The following is a 16,171-nucleotide window of genomic DNA, read 5'->3' as shown; positions in this document are numbered from 1 at the left end:
TTGCAGCCCAAACCCAGCCTCGGTTACTGTTCCATGTGGCCTCGGTGGGTGGACTGTCGGACGGTCCATCCTGCTGCCTGTTGTTCAGCCACTCCGCCAATGAGAGCCCGGCTGCCGCTCAGTCCCAGTCCAATGAGAGCAGCAGGGTCTGGGCTCGGATCGCGAGTTGGGTTGTTCAATCTGTGAGGAGGACAACAACCAGCTCCGAGTGTACTGGATGGATGGATGGATGTTGGCGATGGTAACGTTACCCAGTTTTTCCATGACCACATATTACAATTGTATTAACGGATACAGATAAGGGCCGGTGTTCATGTAACGTTACACTTCATTAACCGGCTTTCTGTGGTGAATGTCACCGGGGAGTTTTTAAAGGATTAACGGCGCAGTTCGCTAGCGAGCTAAGCTGTGCATCGTTAGTTAACGTTAGCGACCAACAACAACCGTTAGGTTAACTTCGATTGTCCTCAGCAAACGCGTTAGCCGTGAAGCTAACGTTAGCCACCATGGCAAGCTAACAACATTAATGTTGGCCACTTGGTGCCAAGGGAACCATCTGTGTTTAACAAAGTACATTATTCGGCAAGAGACGGCAAAAGGCTAGTCAACGCCGACCCTTTACCGAGCAGCTTGGGCTAGCGGTTAGCGGCGTTAGCTAACTTATTTCCTGCTGGGCTGCTTCAGACCAACAAAGTTGTTGGATGTTCCTGGAGAGTGGCTCTGACTGGTCTTTGTTCTGGCTGAACATGGTGATGGTGGAGTAGCTTAGCATGGCGTTAAGAGCCAGCTAGTCTGAGCCAGACGACAGGCTTTAAAAAGCGGACAGAGACAGTAGGGATATTATAACATTTGTGAATATCAGCGTCAGATGTGTTAATTGACAGTTAACGTGCAGAGTCAATAGCATAACATAACACGATTTGAGTATGCAACTAACTAGAAACCAGTTGCACCGACTTGCAAGTTAATGGTTTCTTTTCGTTAAAATTTTTAGTTTTAAAAGTGGATGATTTACACAAAGGAGAAAACAAAAAGCAAAATGAACTCCATACACAGCGCTGGTACTGGTGTGGTAGACAATTACATGGATTAACCATATTATTTGAAAGGACAGACAGCCATTCGCCTTCATGTCAACATTATTGCCTCTAAGTTTGGCTGTTTAACAACTTAAGATATTATTTCTGATGAAATGTGCGGCACATATTGTGTTTCTGTGATGTCAGTGAACATGACTTTAACCTCACCAGCCAACGTATGAGAGGTTTTCTTATTTTCTAAGGAATCAGTGTAACCACTGTGTATAATGTGAACTCTAACAGTTGCTAACGATTTACTATTATTTATTATATCAAATATAAAGTCAAGTTTATTTGTGGACCCCAGTATTACATACTGGCCCACAATATCAACTATATCACCCACCCCAAGCTCTCTGTGAAGCCAAGGAAAATTTTCTAGAAGCCCTTGAACACATAAGGGAAGAAAGGCATTGTCTGCTCAAAGTCTCGCATCCATCAAGGGTTTTTTAGGTGGACAGTATATCCAGTTTTTCTTTGTAACATATTTAATAAACAGTTCAAATTATTATATGTTTGTGAATATTCTATTTTCAAAACAGACATTGTGGAGAAGTTCACATGAGTGCATACCTTTTTCTTTTTTTCCTTTCTTTTTTTTTAAAGTGTGTTTTCCAAAACTTTTTAAATGCTGGGTATTATTAAACTGGAGAAATGTGTCATTTTGTGGTGACCACTCTTCTTAGCAATCTAATCTATCTAATTGAACAACTGTTAGTAGAAGAGAAAAGAGTTTGGATACAGATATGCTTTATTAATTTGATTTCATCCTGATTTTGCAGAATATTCCTATTGGTGCTGGTGGTCACCGTGAACATGGATGATCAAGCCGAATGTTGCTCTTGAGTTCTCTGCACATGTTGTGATGTATTGTCCCAAACCTGATCAAGCAATCTACATTTTCAGTAGGTATACCATTTTAATTTTCTGTCACTTTGTATACAGCACAGTGTTTGCTGGTTTATTCATTTGAATAAGTCAGATTGATAATAGTGTACACCATAATAAGCACTGATCTTAGTCTTACTTTATTTTTTCCCTGTAACTCTTACCTCAGAATGAGTTGCTGCTTGGCTACAGGACGTGTGTCCTATCACTGAGGCCACATGTGCATCTGGAGAGATGGATCGTTGTAAGCACGTGGGACGCCTTCGTCTGGGCCACGATCATTCTATCCTCAATCCACAGAAATGGCACTGTGTGGACTGCAGCACCACCGATTCAGTGTGGGCCTGCCTCAAGTGCTCCCACGTGGCATGTGGACGTTTCATGGAGGAGCACTCACTCAAACACTTTCAGGAGTCACAACACCCACTGGCTATGGAGGTGCGTGAGTTGGATGTCTTCTGCTTTGCCTGTGGAGACTATGTCCTCAATGATAACGCAGAGGGAGACCTCAAACTCCTCAGAGGTGCACTCTCTACTGTTCGGAGCCCAGGTAGACGTTCACTGCGTTCCTCGACTGGGGGAGAGTGCACCCCCTGGGTTGGGGAAGGTGGGCCACAGCCCGCCATGCAGCTGGCCTTGCGTCACAGGAGGAAAGCACTCCTAGGGAAGATGTTTCAAATATGGATCAGCAAACATCAGGAGCTGCAGAATCAACGCAAGGAGAAACTTGAGGAAGCTAGAAGACAAAAGAAAGAGGTGAAAAGGAGACTCATGGAAGAGCTTGGCAATGTACCTCCCAGAAAGAGTGCTAGGCTTCTTACTCAGGCGCCACGTTCAACGATCACACTCATTCCTCGCAAATTTCGCGACCCTCCAGAACGCCTACCTCCTCCTCCCAAGAAGCCTTCCCTTCTAACCCTGTCCCGCAAGGCTCCTCGGAACGGCAGAGCTGCTAAACTGAGGAGATACTACTCCACACATGCGGTAACCCGCCGGAGACCTGCTCCAGGTGTCACTGGTCTGCGCAACTTGGGGAACACATGCTACATGAACTCAATATTGCAAGTGCTGAGCCACCTGCAGAAATTCAGGGAGTGTTTTCTCACTTTGGACCTGTGTGAGACTGAGGAGCTGCTGGCCAAGACCAATCACTCCCAGGACATGAAGGGGGTAACAGGAGGTGTAGTCAGCAGTGGTAACACAGCACTGTCAGGATGCCCTCTTGGACGCATGGGGAAGGCAGGTTGTTGGAATTTGCCAGTTAGCAAAAAAGAAAGCGCTCCGCCCTCTTCGCAGGCTGCGGAGTTGGTCCAGCCCAAGGAGCCTCGCTGCTCCACCCGCCAGCAAATGTCTCTGTGCCATGAGTTGCATACACTTTTCAGGGTCATGTGGTCCGGCCGGTGGTCTTTGGTATCTCCCTTCGCCATGCTGCACTCTGTGTGGAATCTCATCCCAGCTTTCCGTGGGTATGACCAACAGGACGCCCAGGAGTTCCTGTGTGAGCTGCTGGACAAGGTGCAGCAGGAGCTGGACACAGAGGGGTCCAAACGCAGGATAGTTATCCCCATCACAAAGAGGAAACTATCCAAGCAAGTGCTAAAGGTTCTCAACACCATCTTTCATGGGCAGCTACTCAGCCAGGTGAGAATTCCAACACATTAGAAATGATATGACAATTTTATAGTATGGTTGTCTTGGCCCAAAATGTCACAGAATTCAATGTTAAACATACAGTACACGTATGTGTTTCACAAAACATGGATATAATCGGTCGCTGTGATAAAGATTGTTGTTGTGATAATGTAAAGTAGAGACCCATCCAGCCTTCTTTATTCTTCCCAAACCTGTGTTTATACCACATAAAATGAAGACTAAGACTTTGCGACATCAACAAACATCACAACTACTTATCACTGGAGTCCTCACCTGGTTTCCCTCTCTTCTTGCTGTGTGTTTTTTAGGTGACGTGTCTGTCCTGTAAGCACAAGTCTAACACAGTTGAGCCATTCTGGGATTTGTCTTTGGAGTTTCCAGAGCGATATCACAGCATAGACAAAGGCTCAGGATCTACAGCTTACCAGCGCAGCTGCACCCTCACCGAGATGCTGTCCAAGTTTACAGAGATGGAGGCTCTTGAAGGCAGCATCTACGCCTGCAACCACTGCAACAGTTAGTACAATGTTTGATACAATGCAAAACAAAGACAGCAGCTTCTGGAAACATGTTGGATCTCAGTTCTGTTCTATTAGGATTTCCCCCCTACAGCTGGAACTGATAACTCTGAAATAGTTATGAATAATTCAGGAAGAAAATATTTTAAATGCACCAGATTTTGAATGTTCAATGTGATTAGGCTCCACGTACACTTTTAGTTTTAAATCATGTCTGAATACAGCTTTCTTAATAATTTGATGTGTCTAAACGTTGCAAACTTATGCAAATGAGGTTAACTCATAAAAGGAAATTGGGCTTTCAGTGTGAAAAACATCAGTGACAGGAGATAGCAAGAAGAGCAAGAAAGTAGTAGTGAGAATTTTTATTTGAAATGTCTTTTGGGGATTTTTACTAAATATGTCTTGAAGTTGACATTTGAAATCCAGTTTTCAAGAATTCAAATGAAGGACAATCAGCTGTTGGTGATAATGGGGAGTGTTGTTAGCCCACTTGTTGAAAGCCTTGGAGGAGACAGTCCTTCTAAAATAAAACATGAAAATGTTTCCTTACCTGTTTGCAATGCCTGATGAATTGTAAGAGTGTCACCTCAACAATTTGAACAAAGCCTCACATCAGTAATATGCATTCGAATTCCTGTGTGGATTAACTTAGCATCTTACTGTTTCATGGTTTGCCAGAAAGAAGACGGAAATCATCCCACAAACCCTTAGTTCTGTCAGAGGCATGTAAGCAGCTTCTGATCTACCGTTTACCTCAGGTTCTACGGCTGCACCTCAAACGCTTCAGGCAAGTTTCTCTGCTGGCTGGTTTTCTTCTAATGTTTACATAGAATTAATAACTTCAGCTTTCAAGCAGGTTTGAGAAACACAGTGTTGTTTATTCTTGTTTTCTTTAACTGACATCAGAGTCATTTAGTACAGGAGAATTTATTTTTTACCATGAAGCTTCTGAATCCTTGTGACACTGACTAGTCCCTGTTGTATGGCAGATGGTCGGGGCGGAACCATAGGGAGAAAATCGGCGTCCATGTGGCCTTTGACCAGGTTCTGAACATCAAACCATACTGCTGCACAGGCTCAGGTCACTCTGTCCACAGAGGAGGCTACACCTATGATCTGTCTGCTGTAGTCATGCATCATGGTAAAGGCTTCGGCTCAGGGCACTACACCGCATACTGCTACAATACAGAAGGAGGTGAGGAAGAGGCCAGACTTGATTCACATTAACATATGCTGTCCTAATGTTCTGTTGCATTTTTAACCAGTTTTGTCTTTTTATCTTCAGGTTTCTGGGTCCACTGTAATGACTCTGAGATGAAGGTTTGCAGTGTGGAGGAAGTGTGCAACACTCAGGCCTATATTCTCTTCTATACCCAGAGGTCTGCCTAGGCACCTCTCGCTGTGATGTCGACCTGCACGTGGCAACTTAGGGCTGCATTTATGAAAATGTTCTCTGATGTTTTCCCAGATGTAATTAAACAATCACTTTAAAATGATTTACTAAAAAAAGATTGCAATGAGGGCAGTAGGACAGCCACAATCATGAGTCAAGGTGAAAATTTTAGCAGCATAATCCAGATGAGAAAGGTGGAAATAATTGTATACATACTGTAATTTAGCCATTACAATTGGTGGATTTGCATTAATATTTCCTAATGGAAAAAACAGAAATCAAAAACCTTTTCATAAATGAGGCAACAGGTTTCTCCGCCCTGTGGGACCAGCATATTGGTTTATGGCCTGAAGACTGTGGGAGCAGGTCTGACTCTGTCCTGCTGAACACCAAGTTGTGTGTCCATGTTTTTAAAAACAACCAGGCTCATGTATGTTGAGTCTGGAAACAACCAGGCGCTCTCCTGAGACAGCATTTTACATTCAGAGGCAACACGGATTCTGGAGTTTGGAGCATTTTCTCACAATAATGTTGACAATGTGCGTTTTATATGTAACTGTACATTTGATCTCAATGCACTAAATATTATGGGAGGTACATCTTTCAACATGATTGCGTAGATCCTCTTGAATGAAAGGAGTGTAGTTATAGAAGAGACTAAAGTCCAGACTCTGTGTTGCCTCCTGTTCAGCTTTTTTAATTATTGTGAAATGTCAGTTTTGAAAACTTTTAATACTCATCGTGTCATTTGTATTTCACCATGTCCTCTCCTCAATTGTACTGCTGTGACTGGATACTGTGTCTTAGGCTCGAGGCCTTGGTGTGCGCTCTCAGTGAACAGGAATCGTTTTTGTTTTTAGTTTTATTTTGTAGCCATTCTATGTTTCACTTCCACAAAAAGAAGCAAAAAGTTTCAGACACTTGATTGAAGATGAGCGATGGAAAGCTGCACTTTTGAGGAGGGGCTATTACTGTTGGTCCTATCTTTGTGATTGTTCATGTTTTAGCTCCTGTAACTTCTTTAAATGGCAGCTCCTCCTGCGGTTTAACTGTTAGACTAGTCTGAGCCCAGGTCGGAGACACTGCACCTGCGTTTTAAATGCAGGAGATTGAAAACGAGTCATAGGGCAGACTGCGATACTGAGGAATGTTTTTGGGAGACTTGGGGTACCCATTTTGAGTTAAGCACCTGAAAGCAATATACTGTACATCTTGCATCTTGACAGGAAATTGAGATAAAATCAGGAATTCTTCTGCTTGTTATACAATGTTTTTTTCTACTCTGCTGTTTCTATCAAGGTCTTTAGAATTTCCTAGGTAATCAAGAAAAACTGTTGTGTTTGATACGAGTCAAATGCAAATTACATTTGTGAACTCTGTAAAAGTTGGAACAATCTAATGACGATGAATGTCTTACTTTTTAGTGGTCAGGTGTGGCTATGCCACAAGCTCTGATCCCCTTGAGTTCTGTCTTGTACTGTAAGAATACCTGTCATAAATGTAATGGTCATATGGGTTTTGTCTGACAGTAATTATTAAAAAGACAAAACAAATTTGAAACATTTTTGTGTTGTGTTCATTTTAGAGCGAAAAGTTGTGTAAAAGTTATGAGCTTTTTTTTTTTTTTTTATGTAGCCTCACTGATTTAGCCTGCAACATCTATCTTTAAAACACTACAGCAGGTTACATACATGTCCCGTGTGTATAAATGGAGTCAGGAAAAACATGTTGGCAATCATCTCTTCACACATTCAGCATCATAAGAGACAGATACAGTGAAGTAGGACTGAATTAATCCACAGGATTAGCAGACGGATCCACATTTGATCTGAGGCCCCCTATTAATTCTGCTTCTCTAATGTGTTCTTAAAGATTTGAAACCTAGAATAAATATAATCTGGCCCAGGCAAAGATGCTACTGAGGACCCTTAAAAGTAAATAATCTCTGTGGATTATTTCTCTTTGCTGCAGAGAACCGGTCCTCTATTTTCAGTGATGTAATGTGAAGAGATCTTTCACATTAGCGTAACATAAAGCACAAAGTACTGACTTTAAGATTTTATTAATGTTGGCCGAGGCTAATGTTTTGTACTGTTGGCCTATTTTTGTCTTTAAAACAGGACCCTGTGATTTTTGAGAAAAGATAAACACATTCTTCTTTCAAATGAAAAGTTGTCGTCATTAGCTAAAACATGCACTGTGGCTCTGTTCAAAACACACTTGGTCTGGTATGACCAGTAGTTTATGGTGGCCAATGTTTGCTAAAGTTAACAAACATTTTGCTGTATAACGTAAGTTCGCTGACTAAATTCTGAACAGCATTGAGATTTTTCCTGTACTGTTATCTGCATCTTTACAGGTTGATGTTTAGAAAACATCTGTTTTCAAAGAGCAGTTTCTGTTCTGCTGATGAAACTATGTCAGCAGTGTCATGCAGATTCATACATATGAAATTACTTGAACATATTAGTTATTTTATTCATTATCAGTTATTTCTTTTATAATATGAAGTGAATATGCTAACAGTTTCAGTTTCTGAACTAACATTATTATTATTATTTCAATACCATTTCTAATATGGCACTCTTCATAAGGAATTTTTATAAATGGTAAATAAATCCTTTATTTTTTACCAACGCTTTTTGGAGCAGCAATGAGGCTTCTCTTTCTGGGCTGCAAAAAATCCCTGTGATTTTTGTGTTCATCCTCTATTTGGTATATATATATTGCGGCTATAATGTTGGTAACCCATTAATAGATGCTTGATAATAAATAGTTATAATATATACAGATATTTCCCAGATATTTCCCAGTAAGTCAGAGGATTCTTCACAACCTGGCAACCCAAAATTCGGCCTTATTTAAGCTCTAGCTTTAGCTTCAGTAAACACTTTACTCACAATTAATAAAGCCACTTTTTACAGATGTTACATAGGCTACCTTATTAGAAAACGTTACCATTGTATCTAGATCTAAGTTACGTAAGATGTTACTCTCTTACTCAGTCTAAAAGCATTTCAGTCGTAAAGTTCAGTCTCAGTCAAGGATGATAAGGATACATCCAAGATCAGCCTAATATATGAAACCATTTATTTTTCACGTTGTTTAATAAAACAGCAATAATTATTTTTTGCAAACTGGATATAAACCTTGATACAATTTGACATGCCAGTTAGTTTGACACTGTGAATAGTAGCAGTTCTACAATAGTGGTCATGAAATAGTATTTATGGACAGAACAGATTTTACATAGTTGAATTATTATGGTGAGTTTTAGTAGATATCGGCATTAAAAATAAAAACCTGTTCCTTCGACTTCAAGAAAAAGACAAAAAGAAAGAAAAGCGTCTAAAAGCGTCAACACCAGACCAGGATGTAAAACAAACCAGGAATGACACTGAATACATCATATCTGCAATGTATTTCTGATTCATTTTGTCGTTATTGAAATGTTAACTCATGCCAGCTAATGCGTCTCAGTGCACATATGACGACATGCATGAGCACATAACATTCATGAAAAAAAACTTTTCCTCTCAAATATACTATAGCTTCAACATGAAGGTTGCAGCAGACATGATCAGCATTTTACAGTCAGTTGCTCTAGTCTTTGTTATTCATGTATCATAAATAATTAGAAAAGACGATCCAAAGATGTCTTGCAAGAAACGCAGTTTTTGGTGATAGCGCTGCAATCGATGATTGGTCATCAACAGCAATAGATTTGGGCGAGATGAGATGATGTCTTTTGTCTTTTTTCATTGTAAACACCTCTCGACACACACTGTGGGCTGGATCTCGCCCTGTCCTCTACTAAAAAGTGCCATGTTTTGTCCTCAGATACTCCCACTTTAAACTCAAAGGGAACAAGTGCAGCAGCTCTCGTTCTATTTCAGTCTCCGGATCCTTTAGTGGTGGTGACTGAGTTGAAACCAGCTGTGACTCTCTCTGGTCCCCTCTGGAGTCTCTCACAGGGAGCTCAGCTGGGCAGCAGCCACATCTCCACAAAGTCCCACTGCTTCCACAGGATGAACAGCAGCAAAGTCAGCAGGACGGTGGAGGCTACTCGGGCTCGGGTCTTCATCAGAGGGGTGATGAAGTTGGCCAAAGTGGAGACGAAGACCAGCAGCACGGCCATTAACGCCAGGATGACATTGATGAGTTTACCCAGCAGAGCTCGAGCGTTGGCGTTCTCCACTCCCTCCAACTGGACAACCTGCTGCTGTTGCTGCTGCAGCTCCAGCTTGGTGATGCGTGTCAGGCATGACTCTACAGCCTCCTGTATGCACAAACACACACAAAGAGTAACCACACTGTGAGATTTATTTCCACAATATCTTGTAAGTCCCTGAAAACTTCTTTTCTCAATCAGCTTTTTAACTGAGAGATGGCAACAGTTGGTGGATTGTTTGGTCGCTCTCAATCAAATCTGTTGAAATTCTGACTGTTAATTTGACTTTATTTTTAAAAAATCTTTGTTTCATTCTCTTCAGTCATGAAAATTTAATAATATAGAGAAATACTTTTTAAGTATTTTAAGCCAAGTTGTCCGGCTCTTTAAAGAGTAGCCCCCTGAAAACAACATGAACCATCATATAGGAATAACACATGGGAGAGTACTGGGCCGTCTCTGTCATGGTTATGGAACAGTCACAGCTCGCTGAAGTTTAGGTACAAAAACAACCTGACTTTACTCTGTAATAATGTAGCAGGTTTTTACCTGGATGTCTCTCGCTCTCTCATACGACTGGTAGGCCACTTTTTCCTCCATACTGGCAAGTTCCTGTTTAAGGTTGGTCATCTCATTCTGGTGCAGCTCTGTTAAGTCATTCAGCTGCTCCTCAAGTCGCTCATACCTGAGTTTACAGTGCAAAACACACACAAGAATCCTATAAGATTCACCAAAGATATATGCAGAGGTTCATGGGAAAATCAAACTTCAACTCTTGAATAGTGTCAAACGTCACATATTTCCTGTGTAAGCAAAGCCTGATACATGCACTGCTGGTTTTAGTCCTTTCATAGGATATGTTTATACTATAAAAAATATTGAATTTTGCCGGCCATATAAGGGTGACCAGATGTCCCCATTTTCTAGGGACAATCCCCGTTTTTGGAGGTCATCATTTTATCAGTCTGCCTTTATATATCATTTATTACAATACAACAGTTACCGTGGTCAAAATACATGTCTGTCCCCCTTTTTTTAATTCATAGATAAAAACATTGGATATTTTAATGATATATTGTACACAAACTTGAAATGCCCCTGCATTTCATTTCAGATATCTGGCCACCTTAGGCCACATTCTTCAGGTGAACTACATTATGAGGACTGTACTGATTAAAACAGAGGTCAAAACTGCTTAACACCTGGGTTGAGAGTAACTGCCAGTATTTCAGGGATCTCTACCTGTATCTCTCTTCTTGCAGGCACTGTGTCATGTAGGAATAGTCACTCTGCAGCTGGCCCTTCATGTCCTCAATGGCATCCTCCATATGTGCCTGGCTGGCTTTGATCTCCTGCAGGCCCTCAAGTAGAGAGTCCCAAGAGCCATGCATGTGGTGGTGGTGATGGTGGTGCCCATCCAGTCTGGGACTCCCCATTGTTGGCCCTAATATTCCCCCTCCTCCCCCGGCTCCACCAGAATTGCTGCCTGCTCCAGACCCAGAAGTGGCACTGGAGCACTCGTCGTCGCTGCCGTACTTTGGGCTGGAGACCAGAGTGGCACTTCCACTCAGCGCACGAGGTGTGGGGGTGTCTTCAGAGTGGCCCCCGACTCCGTCCTCGAGTGTGTCCTTTAGATGAGCGATATTATCTGCGCTGCCAAACTTGTTCCTGATAAGACTGGCAAACTCTCTCGGCTTGGAGACTACAGCTGTGTGAGTGAGGGCAGACACACCACCTTTGACCCCTTCAACTACTCCACCTCCAAAACCACTTATCCCAGCACGAACGTTGGCTCCAACGTCCTTTAATCCTTGCTGCATGTCCCGCAGGACATCCTTAGGCTGCCGGGCTGGCCCATTCTGTAGAGAGGGAAGAGAAATGAGGAAGCAGAGGATCTTAAAGGTAGGAGAGCGGTGATTAGGTTTAAGGGATAGAACTGTAGGAAGATAGATGAGGAAAACAGGTCCTGTAGAGAATTAGGTGAGACACAGGGTGATGCATTGGTTTAAGTAAGTGTTAGGAGATGAAAAGCATCAGTCTATATTTGGACACAACTGACCTCACAAATATAGAACACTTGTTTGTGTCAGTCATGAGATATTAAACAGTCTCAGAAATAGCAACACATAAAAATGTGAAACGTGCACATCCTATCTAACTGCATATACACACTTTCTCACTTACTTGTTCTATCTCCTTTAGCTTCTTATGATAGTGCTCTAGTTTCTTGTGCAAGTGTGCAATGGTCTGTGCTGACTTCTGGTTCTTCTTCTCAAAGACCTGCTTGATCCTGGACGCCTGCTGTTTGTCTGCGTTGTGGGCCAACTTCAGGTACTCTGCAACGTTGTCGTCTCGGGCCTCCTGCTCTACACGGATTTGCTCAGTGACCTTCAGGATCTTCTGCTGCAGATGCTCCAGAGCAGCACGAGTCCGCTGTGGCTCGCCGGCCATCGAACCTTCAGCACCCCCGGCCATGATCCCAGACGCTGCCCCCGCTCCGTCCACACTGATGTTGCTGTCAGAACCTCCATGGCTGGTGGTGGAGGGTATGCCTAGAGTTGCCACCTCACTCTTGTCCAGCTGAGGGGAGAAGAGAGGAAAGGGAGAGGTAATCCAGGGTGGAGCGAGTACCACAACGAATCCAACATGACTTTACTAAAATAGAAGAAGCATTGCCTGTGTTGAAATCTACTCAAGCAAAAGTACAGATGTAGCTCTTTTAATGATTATTTTGAGGCACTTTGTAAAGTCATTGTAGCATCCTGACTTTGACTGACTCTGTATGGCAACAGAAGTTTTATCTCAAGCTTAGATGGAATATCATGTTATGATGCCATAACAAAAAACTCCTCTGCTTTCCAAAAATTGTTATATGTGTATAACAGCTTGTAAAATAAAGGGTTACCATATTGGCAATACTTTATTTTATGGGTTCATATAAATTATCAATTATTTCCTTGAAGTTTCCAATAATAACTTATCAATGACCAAATATATACACAGATGTGATTTGAGTATTTGTTTTCCAAAGGAATGCATTTGGAAATCAACAAATGCTGATAAACTCAACGCAAAACTGTCTCAGACAACATCAACAGAACCCTAGTCATAGTTAGCATGTTACAGAGTTAGCCAAATATCTGCTCAGGCCAAAGTAAAATCACATGTAAAGACCACATATGAAATGAGAGTAGCCTACTTGCAGTTAGTTACTTTCCACCCCTTGTGGTAATGCCAGTAATTGATTTGGTGGGGGGCATCAGAGAATACGCAGAAAGGCCATCATGCATTAATTAGATGATACATAATTACTTTGCTTCCTGCCCTGCACAGCCTCAGAAACTCAACTTCATTACACACAATTTACTTTAAAACGCCTCTCCTTTGAAAATGCATTAGGTATTTATGAGGAATAAGAGAGTAAAACCAAACTGCATGGTACATTTAAAACAATGATGGTGTGCAGCAAGTGACAGTTATGATAATGATGATGAATGGCTGGCCCTTCATGTAAATCTCTTCATGAGTTTTCTGGATGATTGTCTGATTCTGGCATCAACCTAAATGTATGTCCGTCATTAAAAGAAAGACAATAGCACAATGTTGTAATCCTTTTAAACAATGTGCTGACATCTTATCGATCCATGAGGGGAATCCCTGGTCAGTGTCCTATCTATATGTGTAGCTTGGCAGATGGTGGGACTGTTAATGACCCTCTGCCTGACGTCAAAACATTGTAATCAGACCCTGCAAACATGAGCTCAGGCAGACACATGACACCAAACATCTCACAGCGCTGCTCTAATTTCTCTGGGCGGGACCGGTGCACGGATTTATTTGTGTTTTATTTGCGTGACAGTGTGAAATGAGCACAAGCTCCCTGTGCTATTATAATCACCCAGAGCGAAGCGAAGCAGGCAGCTCGCGCGCGCGCGTGTGTTTAGTAGGTTACAATCACATTGTAATGGCGAGGAAAAACAGATGACTGCAGTCTCTGGTGGTTAATCATTTCCTGATCTTGTAAGAAAAAGTGAGATGCTTCGGCAGTGGCTCATGCGATGGCTCATCTAGGAGGAGGAGATGCGGTGTCCAGCGATACAACACAACAAACAACAAACAGCAGAGAAGCAGACAGCGATGGCTGCAATGATGCTCAAATCTAACGGGTTCTTTTCCTCTTTTTTTAAGCACGCATGGTGATGTCTGTGATGAATTCAGAGCTCCTGGAGGTTGGGAGAGAGGGAGGGCTGTGAGGATGAGGATGGAGATGGCAGATGTCTATGGTATCAGAAAACACAAGAGGACAAGAGTGTGCCTGTGCCTTCTTCACTAGGCGAGGAGACAACACTGTGACATGAGATACGGCCGATGGACGTCAACAAGCGTGGATGCGAACACATGAGGATGAGACACAAGCAGCACAGCAATAAATTAAATCAGAAACGTTACCATACTGCTTTAATCCAATTTTTGCAGTGCCATTGCAAGTCTGTGTTCGAGGCCCATCCTCCTCCTCCTCCTCCTCCCTCCTCCTCCTCCCCCTGTGCCCCCCTCCTCAAATATCTTTACCCTCAGCCGTTGTCTGGCTGACTATCACCTCTCTGGTTCCTAATTCTCCATTGTTAATGCCATCGATATCTGCAGCCTCCCACTCCCTCTCCCTCTCCCCAACGCTCTGATCTATTTCTCTCTCTCTCTCTCTCTCTCTCTCTCTCTCTCTCTCTCTCTCTCTCCTTTGTGTCATTTGCTCCCTCCGCCTCCCTCCGTTACTCTCTCTCTTTCAGTCTAAATGCAAATGCTGGATGTCCTGCCCTATAATGGATGTGGGAGCTAAGGGACAGATGATGGAGGGAGATGGGCGGGGGGATGGGAGAGCTTGGCGCAGGCGTGCAGGTGCCTCCCTCCATGCTGCTGAGGCCAGAGGAGAGAGAGAGAGAGAGAGAGAGAGAGAGAGAGAGAGAGAGAGAGAGGCATGCAGAGGGGGGGTGGGCAGGGCCTGCTCCAGGCCCTTCATCCCCAAACCATCAATACAAACACATGTACCCAGTGTGTGCTGCTGCTGATGTGGGACTGCAGTGATGTGGTGCCAGAGTAAACAGTGTCTGTCTGAGCAGTGTCTCTCTCTCTCTCCTTTTTGCTCTGCTGCTCTTCACAAATGAAGAAGAAGTGTGACATCACAACAACAGAAGACTGTTTGAGCTACTCAGGGCTACTTGAAGTTTTATGCACTCAACTTCAAACCTGTTTGTGCTGGCTTGTGCGCCAGTGTGTGTGTGTGTGTGTGTGTGTGTGTGTGTGTGTGTGTGTGTGTGTGTGTCTGTGTGGAGGGATACCCACAAAACAGAGATGAAAACAAGCTGCAGTACAAGTAAAAGTCCTGGCTTCAAAATCTTATCTAGGGAAAAGTACAGGTGAATTATCAGCAAATTATTAGTATCAAAAGTAAAAGTACTTGTTCTGCAGACAAACAACTGCTATATTGCTTTATTACATTATGTTATATTATTGGATTCTTGTTATTGTTGCATTAACGTGTGAGTAGCGTTGTAGTTTATGGATATTGAGCTAATTCTAACCTGATTCAGGTCTCTGGACTCCACTGGAGGGATGAACACTATTCTTCCAAAAGATACTCCTTCATTTGGTGTTTTGACGAGCGTTTTCCAACACGTCAGTCCAACATCCCCCCACACGTGTTCATTTGTGTTGAGATCTGGAGACTGTGAACGCCATAGCAAATGATTCACATCATAATCAACCATTCATTGAGCCCTCGTGTCCTATGGATGGGGGCAGTGTCATCCTGTTACTCCACTTGTTTTTCAAGTTTAAAAAGTTTCAGAGTATAAAATGGAATCACTAAACTTCTTGTACTGTAAATAAATGTAATTACATTCAACCGCTGCTCAACTGAATATTTAAGAATAAAATGAATACATCAAAAATAAAATAAGACATTGGTATTGGTATGTTTTAGTCCATATGTTTTAAAATGTTTATGCCACACCCTATGGTTGAAGACATATTGTTACTCTTTAAAATAACTTTTTCCCCCTTCAAGAGTGCCAGTAGGTCTAGGGTGACTCCTGTTGCCCTTCACTTTTTTTCCAACCTGACACCAAAGGGAAAAATCTGACACTTTTAGCCGTAAAATGTCTTCAATATTTCATTCGACATTAGGTTCTCTGGGCAGCAGCTAGCTGTTACCACTGATATCCGGTCTTTACACAACAATTGTGCTCATCTATAGTCTGAAAACTTGGCACATCTGTCTTTACAGTACAAGATAGACAAGGGAAGGAAACACAAAACCATACACTCACACCTGTTGGTGTCAGTAAACACACACTCAAGAGGTGTGTGTGGTGTTCACACTGAGGCCCAAACCCACAGATCTGATCTTTACTTAAGTAAATGTAGGATTACCACCATGTAAAAAAATATTTACAAGGAAAAGTCCTGCATT

The 16,171-nt window shown here is 42.5% G+C and overlaps 2 protein-coding genes across 3 annotated transcripts; one reads left to right on the top strand and one right to left on the bottom strand.

The window, feature by feature from the left end:
* usp49 (ubiquitin specific peptidase 49) lies at positions 1–7,094 on the top strand. Of its 2 annotated transcripts, none has more exons than XM_023414183.2 (7): positions 1–241; positions 1,862–1,984; positions 2,137–3,608; positions 3,929–4,136; positions 4,820–4,928; positions 5,131–5,336; positions 5,427–7,094. In XM_023414183.2, the coding sequence occupies exons 3-7, from the start codon at positions 2,202–2,204 to the stop codon at positions 5,528–5,530; spliced, it is 2,034 nt and encodes a 677-aa protein (XP_023269951.1). In that variant the 5' UTR covers positions 1–241; positions 1,862–1,984; positions 2,137–2,201; the 3' UTR covers positions 5,531–7,094. The 2 variants fall into 2 exon arrangements, with proteins under 2 accessions (XP_023269951.1, XP_023269952.1); XM_023414184.2 differs by having other exon boundaries at positions 1,862–1,988.
* A 1,507-nt stretch (positions 7,095–8,601) lies between these two features.
* On the bottom strand, positions 8,602–14,247 carry tmcc2 (transmembrane and coiled-coil domain family 2). The gene is made up of 5 exons (XM_023414191.2): positions 14,155–14,247; positions 11,890–12,285; positions 10,948–11,564; positions 10,255–10,390; positions 8,602–9,813 (listed from the first exon to the last, which is right to left on the bottom strand). Exons 1-5 carry the CDS (start codon positions 14,155–14,157, stop codon positions 9,514–9,516), a joined length of 1,452 nt encoding a protein of 483 aa, XP_023269959.1. The 5' UTR covers positions 14,158–14,247; the 3' UTR covers positions 8,602–9,513.
* Between the last annotated feature and the right edge of the window lie 1,924 nt (positions 14,248–16,171).

This window comes from Seriola lalandi, unplaced genomic scaffold, assembly GCF_002814215.2.
Source record: "Seriola lalandi dorsalis isolate HSWRI2012SDOR001 ecotype SW California unplaced genomic scaffold, Sedor1 jcf7180002054522, whole genome shotgun sequence".
In the NCBI taxonomy this organism is placed as follows: Eukaryota; Metazoa; Chordata; class Actinopteri; order Carangiformes; family Carangidae; genus Seriola; species Seriola lalandi.
Note: the sequence above shows the minus strand (reverse complement) of the source record. Positions and strands in the feature narration are given on the sequence as shown.

Bases quoted from the DNA above. Each gene is read 5' to 3' on its own strand.
- usp49 (XM_023414183.2), top strand. From the start codon at position 2,202: ATGGATCGTTGTAAGCACGTGGGACGCCTTCGTCTGGGCCACGATCAT. The intron at 4,137-4,819 runs GTTAGTACAATG...ATGGTTTGCCAG, and splicing joins CGCCTGCAACCACTGCAACA to AAAGAAGACGGAAATCATCC. The intron at 4,929-5,130 runs GCAAGTTTCTCT...GTTGTATGGCAG, and splicing joins CTGCACCTCAAACGCTTCAG to ATGGTCGGGGCGGAACCATA.
- tmcc2 (XM_023414191.2), bottom strand. The intron at 10,391-10,947 runs GTAGAGATCCCT...CTGTAAACTCAG, and splicing joins CTGCAAGAAGAGAGATACAG to GTATGAGCGACTTGAGGAGC. The intron at 9,814-10,254 runs GTAAAAACCTGC...TTGTGCATACAG, and splicing joins AGAGAGCGAGAGACATCCAG to GAGGCTGTAGAGTCATGCCT.